This window comes from Coloeus monedula, assembly GCF_965178545.1.
Source record: "Coloeus monedula genome assembly, chromosome: 9".
In the NCBI taxonomy this organism is placed as follows: domain Eukaryota; kingdom Metazoa; phylum Chordata; class Aves; order Passeriformes; family Corvidae; genus Coloeus; species Coloeus monedula.
The window spans coordinates 110,276-129,563 of record NC_138789.1 but is presented as its reverse complement, the minus strand read 5'-3'; the positions used below and the strand labels follow the sequence as shown (position 1 = coordinate 129,563).

The 19,288-nt window shown below is 55.6% G+C and overlaps 1 protein-coding gene across 1 annotated transcript in view; it reads left to right on the top strand.

Moving 5' to 3' along the window:
• CACNA1E (calcium voltage-gated channel subunit alpha1 E) overlaps window positions 1-19,288 on the top strand; it is a gene marked incomplete at its 3' end in the record, with an annotated part of 89,262 nt that overhangs the window by 44,236 nt on the left and 25,738 nt on the right. Inside the window, exons 8-25 of the mRNA XM_082286681.1 lie at window positions 1,765-1,880; window positions 2,832-2,885; window positions 3,231-3,356; window positions 3,618-3,827; window positions 5,149-5,261; window positions 5,505-5,617; window positions 5,751-5,882; window positions 6,218-6,290; window positions 6,684-6,801; window positions 7,104-7,171; window positions 8,366-8,463; window positions 11,554-11,610; window positions 12,524-13,123; window positions 13,233-13,507; window positions 14,106-14,265; window positions 14,793-14,922; window positions 15,431-15,490; window positions 15,783-15,889. Coding sequence (XP_082142807.1) covers window positions 1,765-1,880; window positions 2,832-2,885; window positions 3,231-3,356; window positions 3,618-3,827; window positions 5,149-5,261; window positions 5,505-5,617; window positions 5,751-5,882; window positions 6,218-6,290; window positions 6,684-6,801; window positions 7,104-7,171; window positions 8,366-8,463; window positions 11,554-11,610; window positions 12,524-13,123; window positions 13,233-13,507; window positions 14,106-14,265; window positions 14,793-14,922; window positions 15,431-15,490; window positions 15,783-15,889 — 2,610 coding nt within the window. The remainder of the gene's footprint in view (window positions 1-1,764; window positions 1,881-2,831; window positions 2,886-3,230; window positions 3,357-3,617; window positions 3,828-5,148; window positions 5,262-5,504; window positions 5,618-5,750; window positions 5,883-6,217; window positions 6,291-6,683; window positions 6,802-7,103; window positions 7,172-8,365; window positions 8,464-11,553; window positions 11,611-12,523; window positions 13,124-13,232; window positions 13,508-14,105; window positions 14,266-14,792; window positions 14,923-15,430; window positions 15,491-15,782; window positions 15,890-19,288) is intronic.

The following is a 19,288-nucleotide window of genomic DNA, read 5'->3' as shown; positions in this document are numbered from 1 at the left end:
GTGCTCCCAGTTGCACTCAAGCTGAGAGAGTTGGGGTTGTTCAGCCTGGAGTGGAGAATGCTCTGGAGAGACCTTAAAGCCCCTTCCAGGGCCTAAAGGGGCTTCAAGAAAGCTGGTAGAGGGGCTTTGGACATGGCCATGTAGTGATAAGACAAGGGGGAGTGGCTTCCCACTGACAGAGAGCAGTGTTAGATTAGATACTAGTGAGAAATTCTTCCCTGTGAGGGTGGGGAGGCCCTGGCAGAGGTTGCCCAGAGCAGCTGTGGCTGCCCCATGTCTGGAAGTGTCCAAGGCCAGGTTGGATGGGACTCTCGGCAGCCTCGACTAGTGGAAGGTTTCCCTGCCCATGGCAAGGTACGGGGTGGTCTTTAAAGTTCCTTCCAACCCAAATTGTTCTAGGATTTAGTATCTATGGGGTCTGGGAAAAGTGCTGCCGAGGCTGCCATGGAGTTATGGCCTGTGGGGCAGAACTGGGAGGACCAGAGGGCCAAACCAGAGGAGGACAGGCAACTTCCCTTCCAACTCTAACTCCAAACAGCATCTCCTCATTCCTCGACATCCCAAATTTGCAAATGAAGTGCAGTGAGGGTACAGCCAAAATGCTCCTGCCTTTCCTCCAGCTAGAGCAAGGAGGGATTTCAGCATAGCATGCCCAAAACTGAGAGTGCATTTCACTGTTGGCTGGGGAGGTCCTTCCTTCTCCCCCACCTCCTCCCACCCTCCTTCCCTTCACTTAGGCTGCTTTTCTCTTCCTTGCCTTTTGTTTTCCCCTCCTTCCCTGCCCCAGGAAGAAAGTCTCATTTCAGTCTGAAAGCCACTGCTGGAGGGGGAGTCATTTGATGCTTAATGCCAGAGCGACAGGAAACTTCACCTTCCTGGGGTGGAATTAAAAACGCTTGAATTGTCTGGGGATCTTAAACAAGAGATGCAGGGAACATTCCGGGCTTTCCACACAAACACACGCACACGCACGCACACACACACACACACACACACATATGCAAAAGCCCACACAGCATCAGGGTGTAATAGCTCAGCTGGGGTAATGCACTTGAATGCTCTCTGCAGCAGACAGACCAGCTTTTTCAGGTCTTTGCAATAGTTTTTATTTTTTGAGGCCTGAGATTGCTGCTGGTCTCTGGGGAGAGAGATGCTCCTCTCACAGAGAGAACAGTGCCATTTGCTATTTGTAATCACACTTCCCTTGGAGCATCCTGGGACCGGGATGGGGCTGAGGGCATGGGCTGAGACTCGGGGGTGGGACAGGGAGTGGTCATCATGCCTGGACAGCTCTTGTGAGACACTGAGATCCAGAGGAGGACAGGAATGTCTCCAGTCCTGGGAAAATACTCCAAGGAGAGGCTGGAAAGGAGAAGGAGGAAGGGAAGGCAAGGGACAGGACCTTCTGTCCTCCATCCCCTCACTGCCTCTTCACAGTGCCTGGTTCTTATTCCCTGAAGGGACACACAGAAGCTAAGCTGGCTCTGGATTTGGGAATCACTTGAGAGCATCCTCCCTGAGTGGTAGCAGCTCCCAGCTGGAGCATGGAGGACTGAGCAATCAAGCAGGGGGTTTGCTTACATCCATCCATTCCTCCTTTTCTCTTCCCTGATCATTCACCCATCCCCAGGCCATGCTTTGGCTGAGGATGGCCGTGCATGTCCCCAACAACCACTTTGGTCCCTGCTTTCTGTGCCATGGCTCCCCAGCCCCCTGGGCACCCTGCTGCCCCTCAGCCCTGCTCTCACATCTCCCCTTCCCCAGGGAGTTTGCCAAAGAGCGAGAGCGCGTGGAGAACCGCCGAGCCTTCATGAAGCTGCGGCGCCAGCAGCAGATCGAGCGGGAGCTCAACGGCTACCGGGCATGGATAGACAAAGCGGGTAAAGGATGGTGGCCAGGGGGACACCCGGGGGGACAGTGGGCACCACAGACTGCTGGTCGTGCGGGGTGGTGGGGATAGAAGGGAATCCCTGAGCCCCAAAGTGTCCCCAGGGTGCTCACGTGGTGATGTTGAGCGCACGGGTGAGCTTGGTGTGATGGTCCCACCAGGCTGCCAGCAAGGACGTCACCAACCTCTGGTGAATCCTCATGTTCTGTGGCATGAAATTGTCACATTCTGTGCACGAGACACGTTACATCTCCCGGGAGGCTGTGAGCAACATGGCTGGCAGCTGTGCTCTGCCATGCTTTCCTTTCTCCTGGTGTTTGCTGGAGTCCCCTGCAGTGGTGGGCAGTGGGAAAGAAGAGCAGTGAACAGGGGTTTTCCAGTCAAATCTCCTCCTGGAGCCATCTGGAGGGGATGCACTTACTGGTTCCTACGTCGAGACTCCTGGACCAGGGCTGGGGGTGGTGGAGGTTCCTCCTGACACGAGGCATGACAGCCCGTGGGTGTTGGTTCCCAAACTGCCACAGCCCATGTCCTTGCTTGCTCCTCATAGGAATCAGGTCAGTGCAGTCAGCTCTGGGAAGGGAAGATTTACACTTTCATCCAGCGCTCAGACTTGTAAAAGATGGATGTCTTGATATGAGTCCTGAGCACCAGACCTCAGCTTCAGCCCTGGGCTAGGTTGTTTGAGCCCCAGACCTGCCTGCAATTTTCAACTTCTTTAATGAGCTTAGTGATGGCAGGGGGAGAAGGGCTGATTACAAGTAGTTTTTCTTTCTGATGCAATGTTTGGTAGCTGCCACTTGTCACCCTCCAGAATTTGCTTTTGAGCCCTTAACCAGTACTTGGTAAGAGTTTGCAATCTAGAGCCAGCCTCTGGGCTGGGGAAAGTTCTTAGGTACAAGGCAGTGACATCTCCTGATGCTGAACTGTGTGTTTTGCGTAGAGGAAGTCATGCTGGCTGAAGAGAACAAAAACTCGGGGACCTCAGCCTTAGACGGTAAGACCAGCAATGCCCTTAAAATCTACCTGCCCTTCCTTCTGCCTGCCTGGAGCTGGAGGCTCACACCCTCCAGCTGTGATGGGAGGTTTGGGGAGGCCCCAGTGGGGTCTGCAGCCCAAGAGAGGGGTGAGGGGAGGTGGATTGGCACCATAGCCCCTGAGAGAGCATGGAGGCTGGGAGGTGTCAGATCCCATGAGAGGGATAGCTCTGGACTAGGATCACCGAGGTCTCTCTGTCCTGCTAATAGACATGAGTACTGATCACCAGGTCCTGATCAACGAGCTGGCTACTGGCAAAGTTGGGCCACTGAGACTCCAACACCTGTTCCTCTTGCTTTCCCAGTCCTCAGGCGAGCCACCATCAAGCGGAACCGGACGGATGCCATGTCGAGTGACGAGCACTGCGTCGACATCTCCTCCGTGGGCGAGCGGAGGCTGGCGCAGAGAAGACGTCTTAATCCAACCTTGGGTCAGTGCAGTCTGCAGCTTGCTTCCCCCAAACCTCTGCCAGCTGATTGGGTTCCCAGAGTCACACCCATCACATGGAGAGTGTCACAGACCAGCCACCTCTGCTAGTTAACAGCAAACCTCCTGCTGCCCCCTGTGCCACATAAAAACTCTCTGGACAAGTTGTGCCCCATAAGAGCAATGTCCGTGAGCCATCTGTCCTGTCTCATGTTGCAGGAGAGGCTGGAGCATCCAACTCCTTGTTCCCCTTCTTCTCCTTCAGGTAACCCCTCGAGTCACTCTGGCCTCAAAGGCGCCAGGGTGGACGGTGCCTCCTACTTACGGCACAAGGAGCGGCTCCTGCGCATCTCCGTTCGCCACATGGTGAAATCCCAGGTCTTCTACTGGATCGTACTGAGCCTGGTGGCTCTCAACACTGCCTGTGTGGCCATCGTCCATCACAACCAGCCAGCCTGGCTCACCCACTTCCTCTGTGAGTCCCTGGGCTTGGTGTAGGTGGGAGAGCTCTGCCTGGGCAGGAAAATCTTCTTATCTCCAGTGGCTGGAGGTTGCAGCGCACCCTCACTTCTTGCCTCAAGGCACATAGGGATGAGACCTACCACAGTCATGCTGGTGTGGAGCTGAGTGGGGAATAACCTCAGCTCCATTCACTGTTGATAACAAACGACCATGCACAGATATTTAATTCAGCTTTGCCCTTGGCCCCATGGCCACTGAGGGCTGTCTCAGCCTTGTGAGCAAACATGGAGGAGTTGTGCTGGCTTCATGTCCTTCAGGTCTGATGTGTTTGTCATGAGAGAGAAACAAACTGCCAGTCTCAGCAGAGTTTATCCCAAAATTGTGAACAGTGGTGATGGAAAGCTTGCTGGAGAACCACTTTTGAATGCGCACAAGCCATTGCTGGAAAGGTGTGAATTTGCAGAGATGGGACTGGTCATGGCCAAACACCCTGGTTAATATCTTTGTGCAGAGCATGGTGAGGGAATCCCAGGTTTGAAACCAGTTACTGGAGCCTCCCTGAGCCCACCATGGGCCAGGGCACAAGGCCAGGTCTCAGAAGCACTGCAGCCATGTCCTCTGCAGCGTGGGCTACTGCAGAGTAGCGTGGTCAGCCCCATGTGTCACTCCTGAGCTGCCGCAGTGGGGGCAGTGCTGCTTTCTCAGACTTGTTATTCTTCCTCACCTTGAAAATGTCCCTGTCAAGCCCTGGCTCTACCCAAATCTGCAATAGTAGGGTCAGGCCTGCCAGGCTCCCAGCACGCTGCAGTGTGGCACGGCAGCTGGTTGTGGTGAGAAGCGTCTTCTGGGAAAGGTGAAGAGCCAGGCTCTTGCCTGCTAAATGTTCATGACATAGCTGGAAAAGCTTTCCACCGGCTCTTGGCTGTTCAGCTCTGTTTCCCTGGCTGGGTTCCAGCCATGCAATGATTTTAATCCAGGTTGATAATATTCCTCTACAGTGTCATGTGGTTGATGCCTTTGCAGGCTCCTCAGCCACTGTGGTTTAATGCCGAAGAGCTGTTCTGCTCCGTGCTGGCCGTGCCTGGACCTCTCAATCCCCTGGGACACTGGTGCATCTACCCTGAATGATTGACTCATGGGCTTGATGCTCTGTTACATACAGTTTAGCTCCTCACAGATAAAATTGCCTCATCCCAAACCCTGAGAGCTTGGGGATGCAGCACGGTCCTTGACTTGTCCCATCTCTGTGGTGTTCTGTATGGTCAAGTGGTGGATGCATGCAGGATGCTCCACACAGCTCGGTGTCCCAAGCCTGCTTGGGTTTTGTCTTTCAGACTATGCAGAGTTCCTGTTTCTTGGGCTCTTCCTTCTGGAGATGTCCTTAAAGATGTACGGGATGGGGCCGCGCCTTTACTTCCATTCTTCCTTCAACTGCTTCGACTGTGGGGTGAGCGGCCCCAGGGATGCTCTGGGTGTGGAGGGAGGTGTTTGGCAGGGGTCTGCAATGCAAGGCACTGAGAGGGAGAAGAAGATGGCCCTCACAGTGGGCAGGGAGCACTTTCCGCCGGGACAGCCTGAGACACCAGGTCCTGGACTGGGTGGTGGGTGCCTAATCTTCAGGGAGGTTAAGATTTCCTGCAACAGTCCATCCTGAGCCTGTCTTTGACTTGTGGCTGTGTCTGCTTCTCAGGTCACAGTGGGAAGCATCTTCGAAGTGGTTTGGGCTATATTCAGACCAGGAACCTCTTTTGGAATCAGTGTCCTACGAGCTCTTCGTCTCCTGCGCATATTTAAAATAACCAAGTGCGTACCCACTGTCAGTGCCTGTCATCCTCTGTCTCGGACTGTGGCTGCAGCCCAGATCCAGTTGCCCCTGCTCTCCTGATGATGGTGTCAGCATCACTGCCAGTACTCAAGCAGTATCTCTGTTTTCTAGGTACTGGGCATCCCTGAGGAACTTGGTGGTCTCGCTGATGAGCTCCATGAAATCTATTATCAGTCTGCTCTTCCTCCTTTTCCTCTTCATTGTAGTCTTTGCCCTGCTGGGAATGCAGCTGTTTGGAGGCAGGTAGGTCATTTCAAGGCTGAGGAACAGGAATTTCTTGGTGTTAAAGCCAAGTGATGACACTCTCTTTAGGGGCCCAGCAAGACTGTAGCCTTCCCCCTCAGTTTCCTCCCAGTGGTACTTCTCCCAGACAAAAATCCTGGCTTGAAGGCTGCCTTTGGGCTGTGTGGGTCCTTCTATCCAGGAGACCTTCTTGTTTCTGGCACCAAATGTTCGGGAGACCTTTTTTGGAGTGGGGAAAGGTCCTCCTAAACACAAGAGAACCGATAGCACAGCAGTCAGGGGTTTGGTGACCTTGGTATTTCATCCCATTTATGTTCACCCGGTTCCCCTTCCAGGTTTAACTTCATGGATGGGACTCCATCAGCCAACTTCGACACCTTCCCTGCAGCCATCATGACAGTGTTTCAGGTAGGATCTGGGCTGCCAGGAGACACAAACAAAGGGACTTGAGACCCCCTGCTTACTCCCCCATGGCTGGGAGGGGTTCTTTGCACCAAACAATTTCCTCTCTGTCAGCTGTAAGGTATAACTTGCTTCCTCCCTCTCTTGCACAACAAAGTGGATGGAAAGAGATGGAAACTCTTCCACCTCTGTTACAGAAGACGAAGAGTTTCAAAACTCTTCTGAGGGGGCTTTAAACCCTCATCAGTGTCCAGTGGGATCTCCCTCAGCTGCTGCAGCTGCAGAGTTGGGTTATCCACTGCACAGGGTCTCCATACCTGGTTCCTGTGTGTTGGTGGTGCAGATGTCCAGGGGATGGGAAGGTGCAGGTGACAGAGCTGCTGCCTTGTCTTCCTGCAGATCCTGACAGGCGAGGACTGGAACGAGGTGATGTACAACGGCATCCGCTCCCAGGGAGGTGTGCGCTCAGGGATGTGGTCCTCCATCTACTTCATCGTCCTCACCTTGTTTGGAAACTGTATCCACTGGGCTGCTGTGCTTTTAGTGGTGACAACCCCATCTCCTCACCTTGTCTGGAGGCGTCCCCCTCCCCATTTGCTGCTCCTTCTTCCCCTCCCAACTGAGGGAGACCCACCACACACGTGTGGCAGCGCTGGGTATCCCAAAGGCAGAGAAGGAGCTGAGGGCTGTTTCTGGGGATGGGAGAGGAGTTTGTGCCTTTGCTTGAGCTGGCGAGGAGCTGTCAAGGCCACCCTCCCCTGGGAGCTGCAGATACACATGTCCTTAACACACGGCTTGTGCATCCTTAGCTGCTCTCAGATACTCTGCTGAACGTCTTCTTGGCCATTGCTGTGGACAACCTGGCCAATGCTCAAGAGCTCACCAAGGTATGTTCCTGCTGCTCCTTTTCCTTCTCTCATGGAGAGAGCGGGGGAAAAGCCATTTAGGCTTTGATTTAGGAAAATACTTAAACCTGCTGGTCTTTCCAGGAACGCCCACGCTTCAAGCATGGCTTTAACTATTTCTCCATTTAAACTCCCCAGTCCTGTTTGCCACCAGTCAGATCGAGATAACCCTCATCTGTTGGATGGGATCTCATGTGGGGACTGTTATCTGCCCGAGCACTCTGGAGATGTGGAGTGGGAAGCATTTCCCAGTGGTGTCAATATTTATTCCCCATCTGCCTACAGGGCAGAGGATGTGATTTAGAATGCAATCTAGGCTGGTGCTTAGCCGCTTTTAAGACCATGCTGGGAAATATTCGGGGAATGCTAAATTGTTGGGGCACCATCTGGATAATGGTGAGTAGGAGAGAGCTGCAAGGGTTGTTGCCACTCTTTGGAGCAGAGCAGTGATCCTGTGGTGCCCAGATTTTTGTAGAGCCCATGCTATTACTCGTGTCGCTGGGGCTCATTGGGAGGCTTCCACGCTGGTGTAAATCGGACCCAAAATGGGGCATGGTGCTGGTTTGCCTGAGGGGTGTGTGCAGGGGTCCCTGTCCTCCCTCGGTGGGTGCAGATGGCCCTTCCAGGGGCTGCCGGCTGCCACTGGGTGCAAGGGATGGGAGAGCCCCACGGGTACCAGCAGCATCAATTAAGAGAGCGCTGAGTTTTTGAAAAGGCTGAATGCTTGCTAATGACTCCTAATGACATTCTTTGCTCTGGAGACACAACTGTACTCATTAAAGCAATCCGGTCTCCGCCGGGGTCATTCATGGATGCCTTACCTCCCACTCCGTTGGGGGGATGCCTGTCTAGCCCCTGTGGCTGTGAGGAAGGGAGGGCTGAGCTGGTCTGCACTGTCTGGAGTTGTTCCACCATGCTCAGCCCAGCTCTCACCTGGAGTGGGCTGGGTTCACTTATTTAAGCAGCACTGATGCCTTCGGGAAGATCTGGTGTAGTGGGGAACTTGCATCCTCATGGCATAAGGGAAACAAAGTGTCTCTGGAAGTACAGGTCCTCCTCTATCCTTCAAGCCTCGGCATCAAGGGTGGCCCTGTGCATCCCTCACTGCTCCCGACGGCTGCGCTTTCCCTTGGAATCCTGGCATCCCACTGAGCAATGCCCATCTTTTCTCCGCAGGATGAGCAGGAGGAAGAGGAGGCCTTTAACCAGAAGCATGCCCTTCAGAAAGCCAAAGAAGTCAGCCCTATGTCTGCCCCAAACATGCCTGCTATCGAGTGAGTGACTCCCCAACACCACCCCGGTGACCCCCCGAGCCCAGCCAGGCTTAGAAGGGCACAGAACTGCAGCAGAGCCTGGCATGGCTGGCTGGGAGGGCTGCCACAAGAAAAAGGGGTCCCCACATGGGATGACTCCGTCTCTGGGCATCTTCCTGAAGATGCATGGAGGTCTAGGAGTGTGCTTCCCACGAGCAGCAGTGCTTTTAGGGAGGTGACAGCTTGGGGAACAGGTCACCAGGGAAGTCCTGAAATTGCAACCTTTAGACCAAGATGCAGTCTCAGTGCTTGGGCATGGCAAAAATATGATAAAAGAGGCTTTCTGCCCCAAATATAGAGCTCAAGCACTCAGGGCTGATGGTAGGAGGCTGGGGAGGAGGAAGGTATTTCAAGTTATTCTTGAGGAGGGGTGATATTTGTTCCTGGGGAGTGTTTCTTCATGGCAGAGCTGCAGGAGAGCAGCCAGGGCTGGGTGAGAAGGGAGCAGCGGTGTCACAAATCCCCCTCAGGCTCCTTCCTTGGGAGCGAATGCAGTTAGGAAAGATGGAGCAGTTTTGTGAAACCATGTTTGCTTGTACAAAAATTTGATTTGGGCGAGAAAAAAAAGCCCCAAACCACATAAAGCTCCAGCATGGTGTTAAGAAGCCTCATCTCTGCATTTCAGCAGGAGAAAATTCTGTTTTTCCCTTCCTATATGCCTTTTTTCTCTTTATTTTGAGGTGTCATATGGTCTAAATCACATAAAACTTTCAAAGTCAACATTGGAACGAGGCGTTTTGATTTGTTTCCCAAAACAGTACATTTCAGTACAGCTGAAGGGATTTTTTTTTTCCCTCTTCTTTTTTTTTTTTTTTTTTTTTTTTTTTAATAGAATCCCTTCCCAGGGAATTTTAGGTTTTGCTATGCTTTGAAACCCAGCCAAGCTCGTATACGGCAGAATCTCTTGCAGATTTGCTGAGAGAAACTGCTGTCTTCAGGCGAGTGCTTATCTGGGGGGGTCAGAGGCAGCATTGGGAACAGCCCCCTCCCTGGTTTGGCAATGGTGGGATGCTGTGGTCCCGCATCCTGCATGGTCTTAGGGGCAGCAGGAATGGGGGGGGTGCTTGTAAGCCCTGCCTGATGCCCCAGCAGCCGCAGATTTCGCCCTGGTTTGGGGATGATGGGATGTTCATAATAAATCCGTGTGTGGCCAAGTATTAGGGGAGTTTAGGGGAGAGGTGGTGGAGTCTGTATGTTGGCTCTGTTTCTGGATACCAGTGGGAATGTGTTGGATAAAGCGAGGGAATAGAGAGCTTTAGGCTGCAGAAGAGGCTGAGGAATGGGCAGATAGGAGAGAGGAAGGGGGGAGATGGAATATATTAGGGCAGTAAAGGATTTGCCCACACTGCACATCCCTGACTGAGCTTTGCAGTCATTGTCAGACAGAGCTGGGTGGGAAAACAGATCTTTTTAACCTTTCCTTGTTGTTCTGGTGCCATTGAAAGGGGAGGTATTGATATTCACAGGGCTTTTTTCCAGCTCCTCCCACTCACCAGGATGGATTGGGGTCAGGGCCGGGCAGTGCGATGCCATGGGTTAAGCTTGATGGTTTTGTCAGCCTCAGGTGTGCTTTTGGTGGTGCTGTGCTTGTGCCAGCAGCTGGGGAGGGACAGTGGGGACAACACAGTGGTGGACAAGGCAGAGCAGAGCTGGCACAAAAGGGCTGCTGGGAGCTCAGAGCCGGGCTCTGCCTTTGGGTGTGCACGGACGCAGATGGCTCCATTTCCGAGCGGGTACCTGGTGCAGGCATCTTTGTGCAGGCGTTCCTGCCTGCGGAGAGGCCCGGCGGTGTGGGGATGGATGGGTGCTCCCACGTGGCCAGGCTGGCAGGGGTGGCCACGGTGCCCATCGGAGCACTGTGTTCGGAGCTGGGCGCAGATGGTCGGGGCTGCTCGGCGTGGGGGCGGCCGGATGGGCGCGTGCGGGCGCTGTCGCGCGTTGGTGCTGAATGCGCTGCGTGGATGCATCTGGAGGCTCCGCCACTTGTTGTGGGAATGTTGTGGGTGCCTGCAGCTCCATCCCTGCCTCGAGCATGGCACTGGGCCCACCCCATGCATGGGGCTCCATGGAGACCATAATCACCGGCGTGACTGGAGCACCTCTCGTGTGAGCTCAGGCTGGGAGGATTGAGGTTGTTCAGCCTGGAGACCTTAGAGCACCTTCCAGTACCTCAAGGGCTACGAGAGAGCTGAAGAGAGACTTCTAAAAAGGTGGTTTTCTGACAAGTGATAGGACAAGGGGGAATGTCTTCAAACTGTTAAGAAGTGGTCACAACACCAAGCCTGCGAGAGCTCGAGAAGCATTTGGACAATGCTCTCAGGCACATGGTGGGATTCTTGGGGTTGTCCTGTGCAGGGCCAGGAGCTGGATTCAATGATCCTTGTGGGTCCCTTCAAACTCAGAATGTTCTTTGTTTCTATGATTGCATAGTCTCAGGGCAGCTTTCTTGCAGCTGTGTGTATCCGAATCTTTTCTATGCGGATACAGAGGATAAAGCCTGGAATCTCCCCCACTGCTAATATGTGTGAAGGAGTGTGCCAGCCCTGTTAACTTGCTCTGTGTGGGGGCTGCTCAGGTGACAGGAGCTCTGTGGCATCGCAACCTGGGCTTGTGCCTCGTGTTTGCTGGGGAACTTCACGTTCCCCTCTGTGCTCCCAGGGCAGCATCAATCCACGGTGATGGCTCTGAGCAGATCGAGGCTGGCCTGATGCATTGGCTTCCTCTTTCCAATTGCTGCGTTTTTCTTGGGAGAAGTGAATTTGGAGCAGTTTGAGACAGCTGTTAAATATCCAAGGATGTCTCGGAGCTTCCGAAGGACTGGAGCCTGCACTGCTCTCCTGGTGCACAGTGTGGGGAAGGCTCCCAGGGAACGGAGTGTCAGCGTGAGTGTGGGCAGCCTGTGACCAGTGTGCCGGGGGGCGCTCACTGGGAATGTGCAGGGCCAGGATGAGGCTGCTGCCCTGACCGGCTGCCCAGGGAGGGGGAACAGCTCTCTGCGCTGCCCACAGGAGTGGAAGGAGGGGATTGAACCCGTTTGTTTTTCCTTCCCAGAAGAGACAGGCGGAGGAGACACCACATGTCGATGTGGGAGCCACGCAGCAGCCACCTGTATGTGGGCGGCGGGGGCGCGTGTCCGTCTGTGGCTCCTGTGCTGTCTGTGCGTCCGCGGGGCCGGGGCACACCCCGCTCCCCTCCGGCCTCCCCGGCAGGGATGGGAGTGGGAACTGTGTGTGTGTGTGTGTGTTCTGTATCCGTGTGCCCCCCTGCTCCCCGTCCGTGTGTGCGCGGCTCGGTGTGTGCCGATCCCCCGCGCGTGGTGCCGTGGTGCCGGCGCCTGTCGCTCCCCATGGGTGTGCGGTGGGGTGTGAGCAGTGCCCGTGCCCGTGTGTGCTCCTGGGTGTTTCCCTGTGCCGCGGGGGTGTCGGGAAGGGCACGTCTGTCTTCTCCTGGGTGTTGTTTTACGACACTGCAAAGGTTTTGTGGCATAGCCCAGCTCTCCACATAGAGAAGCCCAGTGCAGCTCCTTCCCCCCAGACAGTCAAAACTGCTGCTCCTAAAGCCTCAGGGCAGGCTTTCTACCCGGGATGTGCTGGGAGAGAGGCAAGGAGAAGTCTCTGGATGCAGCAAGAGGGCTTGGCCCATATTTAAGGTGTCCCCAGGCAATCACACAAAAGGAAGGTGGTCCCTGCCTGTCTGGGATAGGGCAAGCCAGGATGCTTGGCTTGTCTTCTTCTCCCAGAAGCTGGACATGCTGCCTGAAAGCTTCAGGGCAGCAGTGAGGCTACTGGGGCTGGTCATCCATCAGCCTGATGACTTCTGAAGGGGCACAAGCACAGCCTCAGCCCCGTTTCCAGCCCCTGCCAGCACCAGAGGGAGACTGATGGAGTCTCAGCACAGCCTGTAACCCTGGCGGTGGCACTTCCTTCTCCCTGGGATTCCCAGATTAAATCCAGGGTGGGTGCTCCACCGGGGGATGGTGTGGACAGCCAGGATGGTGACCCCTCGCTGTCCCCCGTTGCAGGCGGGAGCGGCGCCGGCGGCACCACATGTCAGTGTGGGAGCAGCGCACAAGCCAGCTGCGCCGGCACATGCAGATGTCCAGCCAGGAGGGCATCAACAAGGATGAGCCGCCCCTCATCAATCCCCACGCCAGCATCTTCCGCAGGAAGAAACCTGGGGATGGCGTCACCCTGGAGAAATGCACCGAGGAGCAGGGGAAGGGTGAGCGGCCGCTGGCCGAGGGACCTGAGCAGCCAGTCCCAGGGGCCAACCCCAGCGGTGGTGAGGACAGGACATCGCCCCGGGCCAAGCGGGACAAGGACATGTGGCAGCAGAAATCTTGCCACGGGAACTGTGAGCCAGGAGAACAGGACGGGGCAGGAGGCAGCATCGAGGACAGGGCCAGGATGAGGCAGAGCCAGCGGCGCAGCCGGCACCGCAGAGCCCGCATGGAGGGCAAGGACACGGCTGGCATCTTGGGGAGCCGCTCGGCCAGCCAGGAGATGGGGCTGGAGGAGGCCAGCACCGTGGAGGGGGCACAGGACGGGGACCGGCGTGGGGACGTGGCTGCAGCAGAGGCGCTGATTCCGGGGGAGCCAGAGGCGAGCGGGGAGTCCATCAGGTTGGTACCTGCACAGAGCATCTTGCCCTTCCCACAGCTCCTCATATTCTCTTCTTCTCATATCCCCGTATCTTCTCACACCTCTTTTTCTCCCCCGTCTCTCCTGCAGGACAAATGGGGTCCCTGCTGGCGATGCCGATCTGATTGGGAGCGCCAAGAAGGGGAGCCCCCCACACGCCGGAACTGAGCTCTCCCAGGGGAAGACGGGCAACCTGATGGAGCAGGACTGCAGCAGCCCAGACACCAGCGAGCAGGCGCTGCTGGAGCCCAGCCGCACCGTGAGCCTCAGCGAGCCCGACCTCTCCTCCATGACCCCCAACACCGAGAAGGCCACCGAGAGCACGGCCATCATGATCGATGTCCACGACTCCGCTGTGGTACAGAGTGAGGACCTGTCTCTCTTTCCTGAGCCCCTCTCCCAGCCCTTGGGGACTCTGCAGGGATGGAAAGCTGCTTGCACGGCTTTTCCTATCCACATCCATCAGCTGGGGGGGATCTCCTTGCTGCTCCTTGCAGCACCTCCCTCCAGCAACCCAGTTCTGCAGGGGAGCCCAAATGCTGATGTGCCAGCATCCCCTGGGGCCCATGTCCCTTTCTCACCTCTTTCCATCCACCCCTTCATCTGATGCCTCATTTCCCCTTCCTCTCTGCCTGGGCAAAACTCTTGTATTCCCTGTTCTTCCTGGCACATCTGTAGCCTCCGGCAGCTCGCTGTCACTCAAACCCCTTAGCAGCACCCTCGCTGTCAAGGTGAGCTGCTTTAAACAGTGTTAGTAATTAACCAGCAAGGTGAAAACTGGCCTTGTTAAACCCATTTCACCTGCTCCATCCCAGCAGCTCGTGTGTTTTCTTCCTGCCTAGTCCCTCTCCCTGTAACAGCACAGGGATTCAGAGCAGGAAGGAGAGGGTTGCCCGGGTGGCAGGGACACCCCAGGGTGTTGTCTGGGTGCAAGGCCAGGCAAAGGCTCTCGCTTTCCTGCAGTTAGCAACAAGACAGATGGTGAAGCCAGCCCCTTAAAGGAGGCTGAGACCAAAGAGGATGAGGAGGAAATGGAGAAGAAGAAGCAGAAGAAGGAAAAGAGCAAAACGGGCAAAGCGATGGTGCCGCACAGCTCCATGTTCATCTTCAGCACCACCAACCCGTGAGATGTTTTTTCAGACTGGGGCTGGGGAGGGCTGCAAGGGGAAGGACCCCAGATGTCACCAAAGACAGGGAATTCCTGTGGGAAGGGAGCTGAATACCTCCCAAACAGTCTTGATAAGCAGCCACAGTGTTCCCCAAGCCCCACATTGCTCTCTCTCTGTAGCAGCCATGCTCATGGCTCTCTCTCCCCGCTGCTGATTGCTAAGCTGGGATTTTTATTCATTGACTGTTATATTTACCTGCAGTTTTCTGCACCACTGTAGCTCTTCCCCAGCTCCAGCAGCCTGGAAGAGTAAGCACCCCAATTTCTCAAGGACTCTCTCCCTGCCTGGCTGTGGGGCTGAGACGGCTGAGGAGAGGGATCAACAAGTCCAAATACCCCTTGGGCTCCCTTCTTTTGCTCCTCAGACTTTGCTGCCCATTTTCCCACCCTGGAAGGCAGCAATATGGGGTGGGCTTTGCATGTGGGCTGTGGCTGGGGCCTGCCAAGGGCTCACAGGTGGGATGTGGGCTTTGTCCCTGCAGGGTGAGGAGGGCCTGCCACTACATCGTGAACCTGCGCTACTTCGAGATGTGCATCCTCCTGGTGATCGCCGCCAGCAGCATCGCCCTCGCCGCCGAGGATCCCGTCCTCACCAACTCCGACCGCAACAAAGTGATTGCAACCCCCTCCTGCTCCCCCCACCAGTGCAGGCAGAGCTCCTGTAGGATTTTAGCTCCCCGTGCTGGGGCGCGGGTCAGGGCAGCCGGTGGCGGCACTTGCACCACACCATGGAATCTGACTTTTCCCATCACCTTCCTTTATAAACGATGGGAATCACTCTCAGCTTCCCACATGTGAGGTTTAGAGCCTGGGGAGGGACCAGGATGCCTGGTCAGCTGTAAAGCGGCTTGAACTTTATGCTGGTATGGACATTGGTATGGGGCACATGCTCCTGGCTAGCATCATCATTTCCAAGCCATTTGCATGGGGAATGATTCCCTCCTGCCTGCACAGGCTGGGTTTAGGGCTGTCATGAACTCTTAGGGACCAGGCTGAGTTTGGGACAAGCAAACCAACTCCGTGACTGCCCCTGAGCCAGGCAAGCTGCAGCATCTGGGTGTCTGGGTGGGCAGGGTTTGCTCAGCAGCAGCTGCAGAGCACCTGTGCCCTTTCTTTGCAGGTCCTGAGGTATTTTGATTACGTCTTCACTGGCGTCTTCACCTTTGAGATGGTGATCAAGGTAAGAGCCCTGACAGGCTGCAGCATCCCTGCAGCCAGTGGGAAATAGCTCAGTTTTGCAGTTCTGGTCCTAAATTTAGGTGGTGGAGACCTTAAAGTCTGGTTCTCAGCAGTGGTGGTCTGGAGTGCTCAGCACCTCCTTTATCAGCCTCAAGGCTTCCACAAAATATGAAGTCCTACACCCAGGACACCGGGAAGAGTCTGCAGTGTCCCTGTCCCCCAGCTTGTCCCTTCCACTTGATGTCTGAGCTCCTCATTCCCTGCCTGTTTTTCTCTCTGTATCTCCCCTCCAGATGATTGATCAGGGCTTGATCCTGCAGGATGGCTCCTACTTCCGGGACCTCTGGAACATCCTGGATTTCATCGTGGTGGTGGGAGCACTGGTGGCTTTTGCCTTGGCGTAAGTGGCCACTGTCCTTGTCAGCTCCCTGCCTTCCCTTGGCTGGGGTGGGAGAAGGATGCAGCCATGTGTCATGGCTACTAGACTCTGATTTCATTTTGTATTTTATTTCTCTGCACTCTTCTGCTCTGCTTCTGGGATGGCTCCTGGCAGTGGTCTGTGGCTGCTCTACAGATGTATTTCTCCTTGTTTGTCAGAAGCTGGTGAGCAAGCAGGCAGGGAGCAAGGCAAGGCAAGCTGGAGATACTAGGAGGAAGTTGGTGGTGAAAGTGGATTTGAAACAGAGCAGAAGGGGCTGTTAGAGAGAGGGAAAATGGCCTAAGGGTGTCAGAGCTGGAGTTATACACCTGCTATGACTCTTGGGGTGCACAGAGACAGCAAAAGCAGCAGCCTACCAGGTGGAGCTGCTCTCTGAACATGTTTGTGCTGGAAATGGTACCCCTGGCTGGTAACTTTTCCTCTGGTCTGAGGGGGACATTGCTCTGGAGCCCTGCAGGAATGGCGGTGAGGCCAGTGGGGTTTGTGCCAGCGTCTTCTGTGGCATCACGGAGAGGGCTGTGTGCTTGCCCTGTAGTGTCCCCACCGAGCATTGCTTTGAGATTGGGCTCTGGTACAGAGCTTGTGGCACCTGTGGGTACTGGGATGTCCATGGTGCCCATGCCACGGAGGGCAGGAGCACCCAGGAATGAGTTTCCTGCTGCTCTGTTGTCCCCTGTGCCGCTGGCTGGGGCAGGTGGTGCAGTGAGCACAGGGAGGGATGTGTGGTGTCAAGGTGATGCTTGCAGGAAAGGGGCATCCCCTGGTCCCCAGGTCCCTGTACCTCATTGGTGCCCAAGGAAGGAGATGAGGAAAGAGGAGAGGCTCAGGCTTCTTTGTCACGCTGTTGTTCTCTCTTTGTGCCTCTGACACTGGCAGCAGTGGCTGGTGAAAGGGGAGGGCCTGGCAGCCACGCAGACGGGAGCCTTGGCCTTGTCCACAGCTCAGGTACCGTGCGGGGCTCTCGGGGTGGCCGGGTCCGAGCCCCGAGGTCACTCAATGGATTACAGCCTGTAATCCATCCCTCCCATCTCACCCTGGACTGGGCAGCAGCTCCTTCTCCTGGTTCTCACCCACTTGTACGCCCCCTGGCTCATTGCTTGTTCCTTCCTCACCCTCCTACCCCATTCCTCACCCGGTGCTTTCAGCCCCTGCTCGCTCCTCAGGAAGAGCATGGGAGAATTCAGTTCACTCAGCACAGGGATGAAGCAGCCCCTGGGCAGGGCAGGGGGCTGACCGCAGACCCTGGCATGGGGAAGGGGCATGGGGCAGGTTTGCTGGCTGGGGACAATGCTCTGAGCCTCTGGAAGGCCACACAGGCCACCATGAGGGTGCATCGAGCATCTCCAGGGCCTGGCTGATCCCTCCTCTGCCAGGGCAGCCCCTCAGAGTGTGTCTGCAGGGCGCAAGGGCATCAGCAGCCTGAAGATGCACTGAGTGGTTTGACGAGGAGGACAAGGGAGCCTTCTCCTTCCAAGGCAACTTCCATCAAGAATTTTGATGGCTGAAGGAGCACAGGTTGTTGGCTCAGCCTGCTCCTGGGTGAACGGATGTCCTCACCAATGTACAGTAATCGTTTACTGTCCCCTTGCCCTCACCCCACGAGGGTGGCAAAATTCCTGTGGTGGCCCCTGGAGATGGCAGGGCCCAGCATCGAGCATGTGGGGAAGCTGCCTGGCACCTTCCAGCCCTGCTTGCCACCTGCCTGCCTCCACCCATCCTCCCGAGGGAAGGACATTCCCTCTGGGCATGGGACAGCTGAATTCTCGAAGGTGAGCACCCCCATCGGCCGTGGCACCGAAGCCCTTCCCGTGGAGAAGGCCTCGGCGTCTCCACACACATTTACAGCAAGCAGTGGTGTCTCCTCCTCTGTCTTGTAGCCATAGCTGGGTAGATACTGAGCTGCTTGTGCCATGGACGGGGAGCTCTTTATAATGTAAACCTGCAGGATTGTCCGTCTGCCCCACCTCCAGCGTGGCTCCTGCTGGAGGAGATGATCTCATGCCTTCAGGAGTGAAAGGAACAAAGGCACCACGGCGATTTCCGATGGGTTCATACATTATAAAGCATTTATCAGAACACCTGCCTCTCCCCTCAGCAGCGCAGCACCACCACAGCCGCGGGAGCTGCAGGATGTTCGACAGCTCTCCATGTCCCAGCCCGCCACCCTCCCTCCCACCCTCCCTCCTACCCTCCCTCCTGGTCTCCAGGGGAAAACTCTGGTGGTGATGTTTCAATCCGTCTCCTTTTCTTCTCCCTCTGTGAGCTCTTTGACGTGGGGCAAGGGCAGGGGGAGTGTCCTCCTTCTCCTTCTCCTCTCCTCCATGGTGCTGGGTGGGAAGAGCAACGCCCATGGAGCAGTGGCAGTGATTACCTGGATGAGAGCAGCTGGTGATTGAGTCCAGAACTTCCCAGCAGGAGTGTTGGGATGTGCCATGCAGGTTTCCCGTCCCTTTTGCCTCCCCTCTGCGCTCTGGTTTTCCCACAGGGGTCCTGGGTGGCTCTGGGCACAGCAGGAGGTCTTTGAGCTGGTTCAGTAGTGCCACCATCACCCCCTGGCTGTCTGTGCCATGTCCAGATCACTGATAATGAAGTGTCCACCCACAAAGGCATCTCTCTGTGTGCCATTGTGGCTTGTCCACTGCTCCCTCAGAGCCCACACATCCTGAGAGAGAGGCTATCTCCATTAACCATAGCTCTCCACATGGAAAGCTAATACATCAATCCGTACACAGCCTAAATAAAAAGCTGTAAATCTCCAAAGAGTTCAAATTAAATTATCTGAAACAACCAGAACCACAACTAAAGACCCTGCTCGCCTTTGCATCCCTCCAAGGAGGCATTTCACAGCAGTTTTGCAGCGCTGCCCAGAGGTGGTGAAAAGGTTGCTGGAGAGGTTGAGGGGTCAGTGTGGAGCCCTTGCCCTTGATGTGCAAGGGCAGATTACCCAGCAGAGGTGCCTCTTTCCTTGCAGCATCTCGTTGTGCCCATTGGCACCAGGGTCTGGAAGCAAGAAGGACACATATGTACTGCAAAATAACCTGGTGTGAGGCAGGTCAGGAGAGAGGTCCCACCACAGAAGTGCTGCAAAGTTAAATTGTCACCTTTTCAGCACATCTCCCACATGTTGGACCTACACACAGCCAGGGGCTGGGATTAGTTTCATGTGTTCTAGGAAATGTTTTACTTGTAGGCTTTGCCCCCAGTGCTGAGCACTCTGTGTGCACGTGGCAGGGGCTTGGCTGAAACAGGGACAGGGGCTTGGTTACAACCAGGGACCTTGGAGCCCACCTTGGCTTGTCCAAGTGAGTGTCCTGCTGGCTTGCAGGAGATCCTGCACTGCAGCTCAGGCTGTTAATCAGC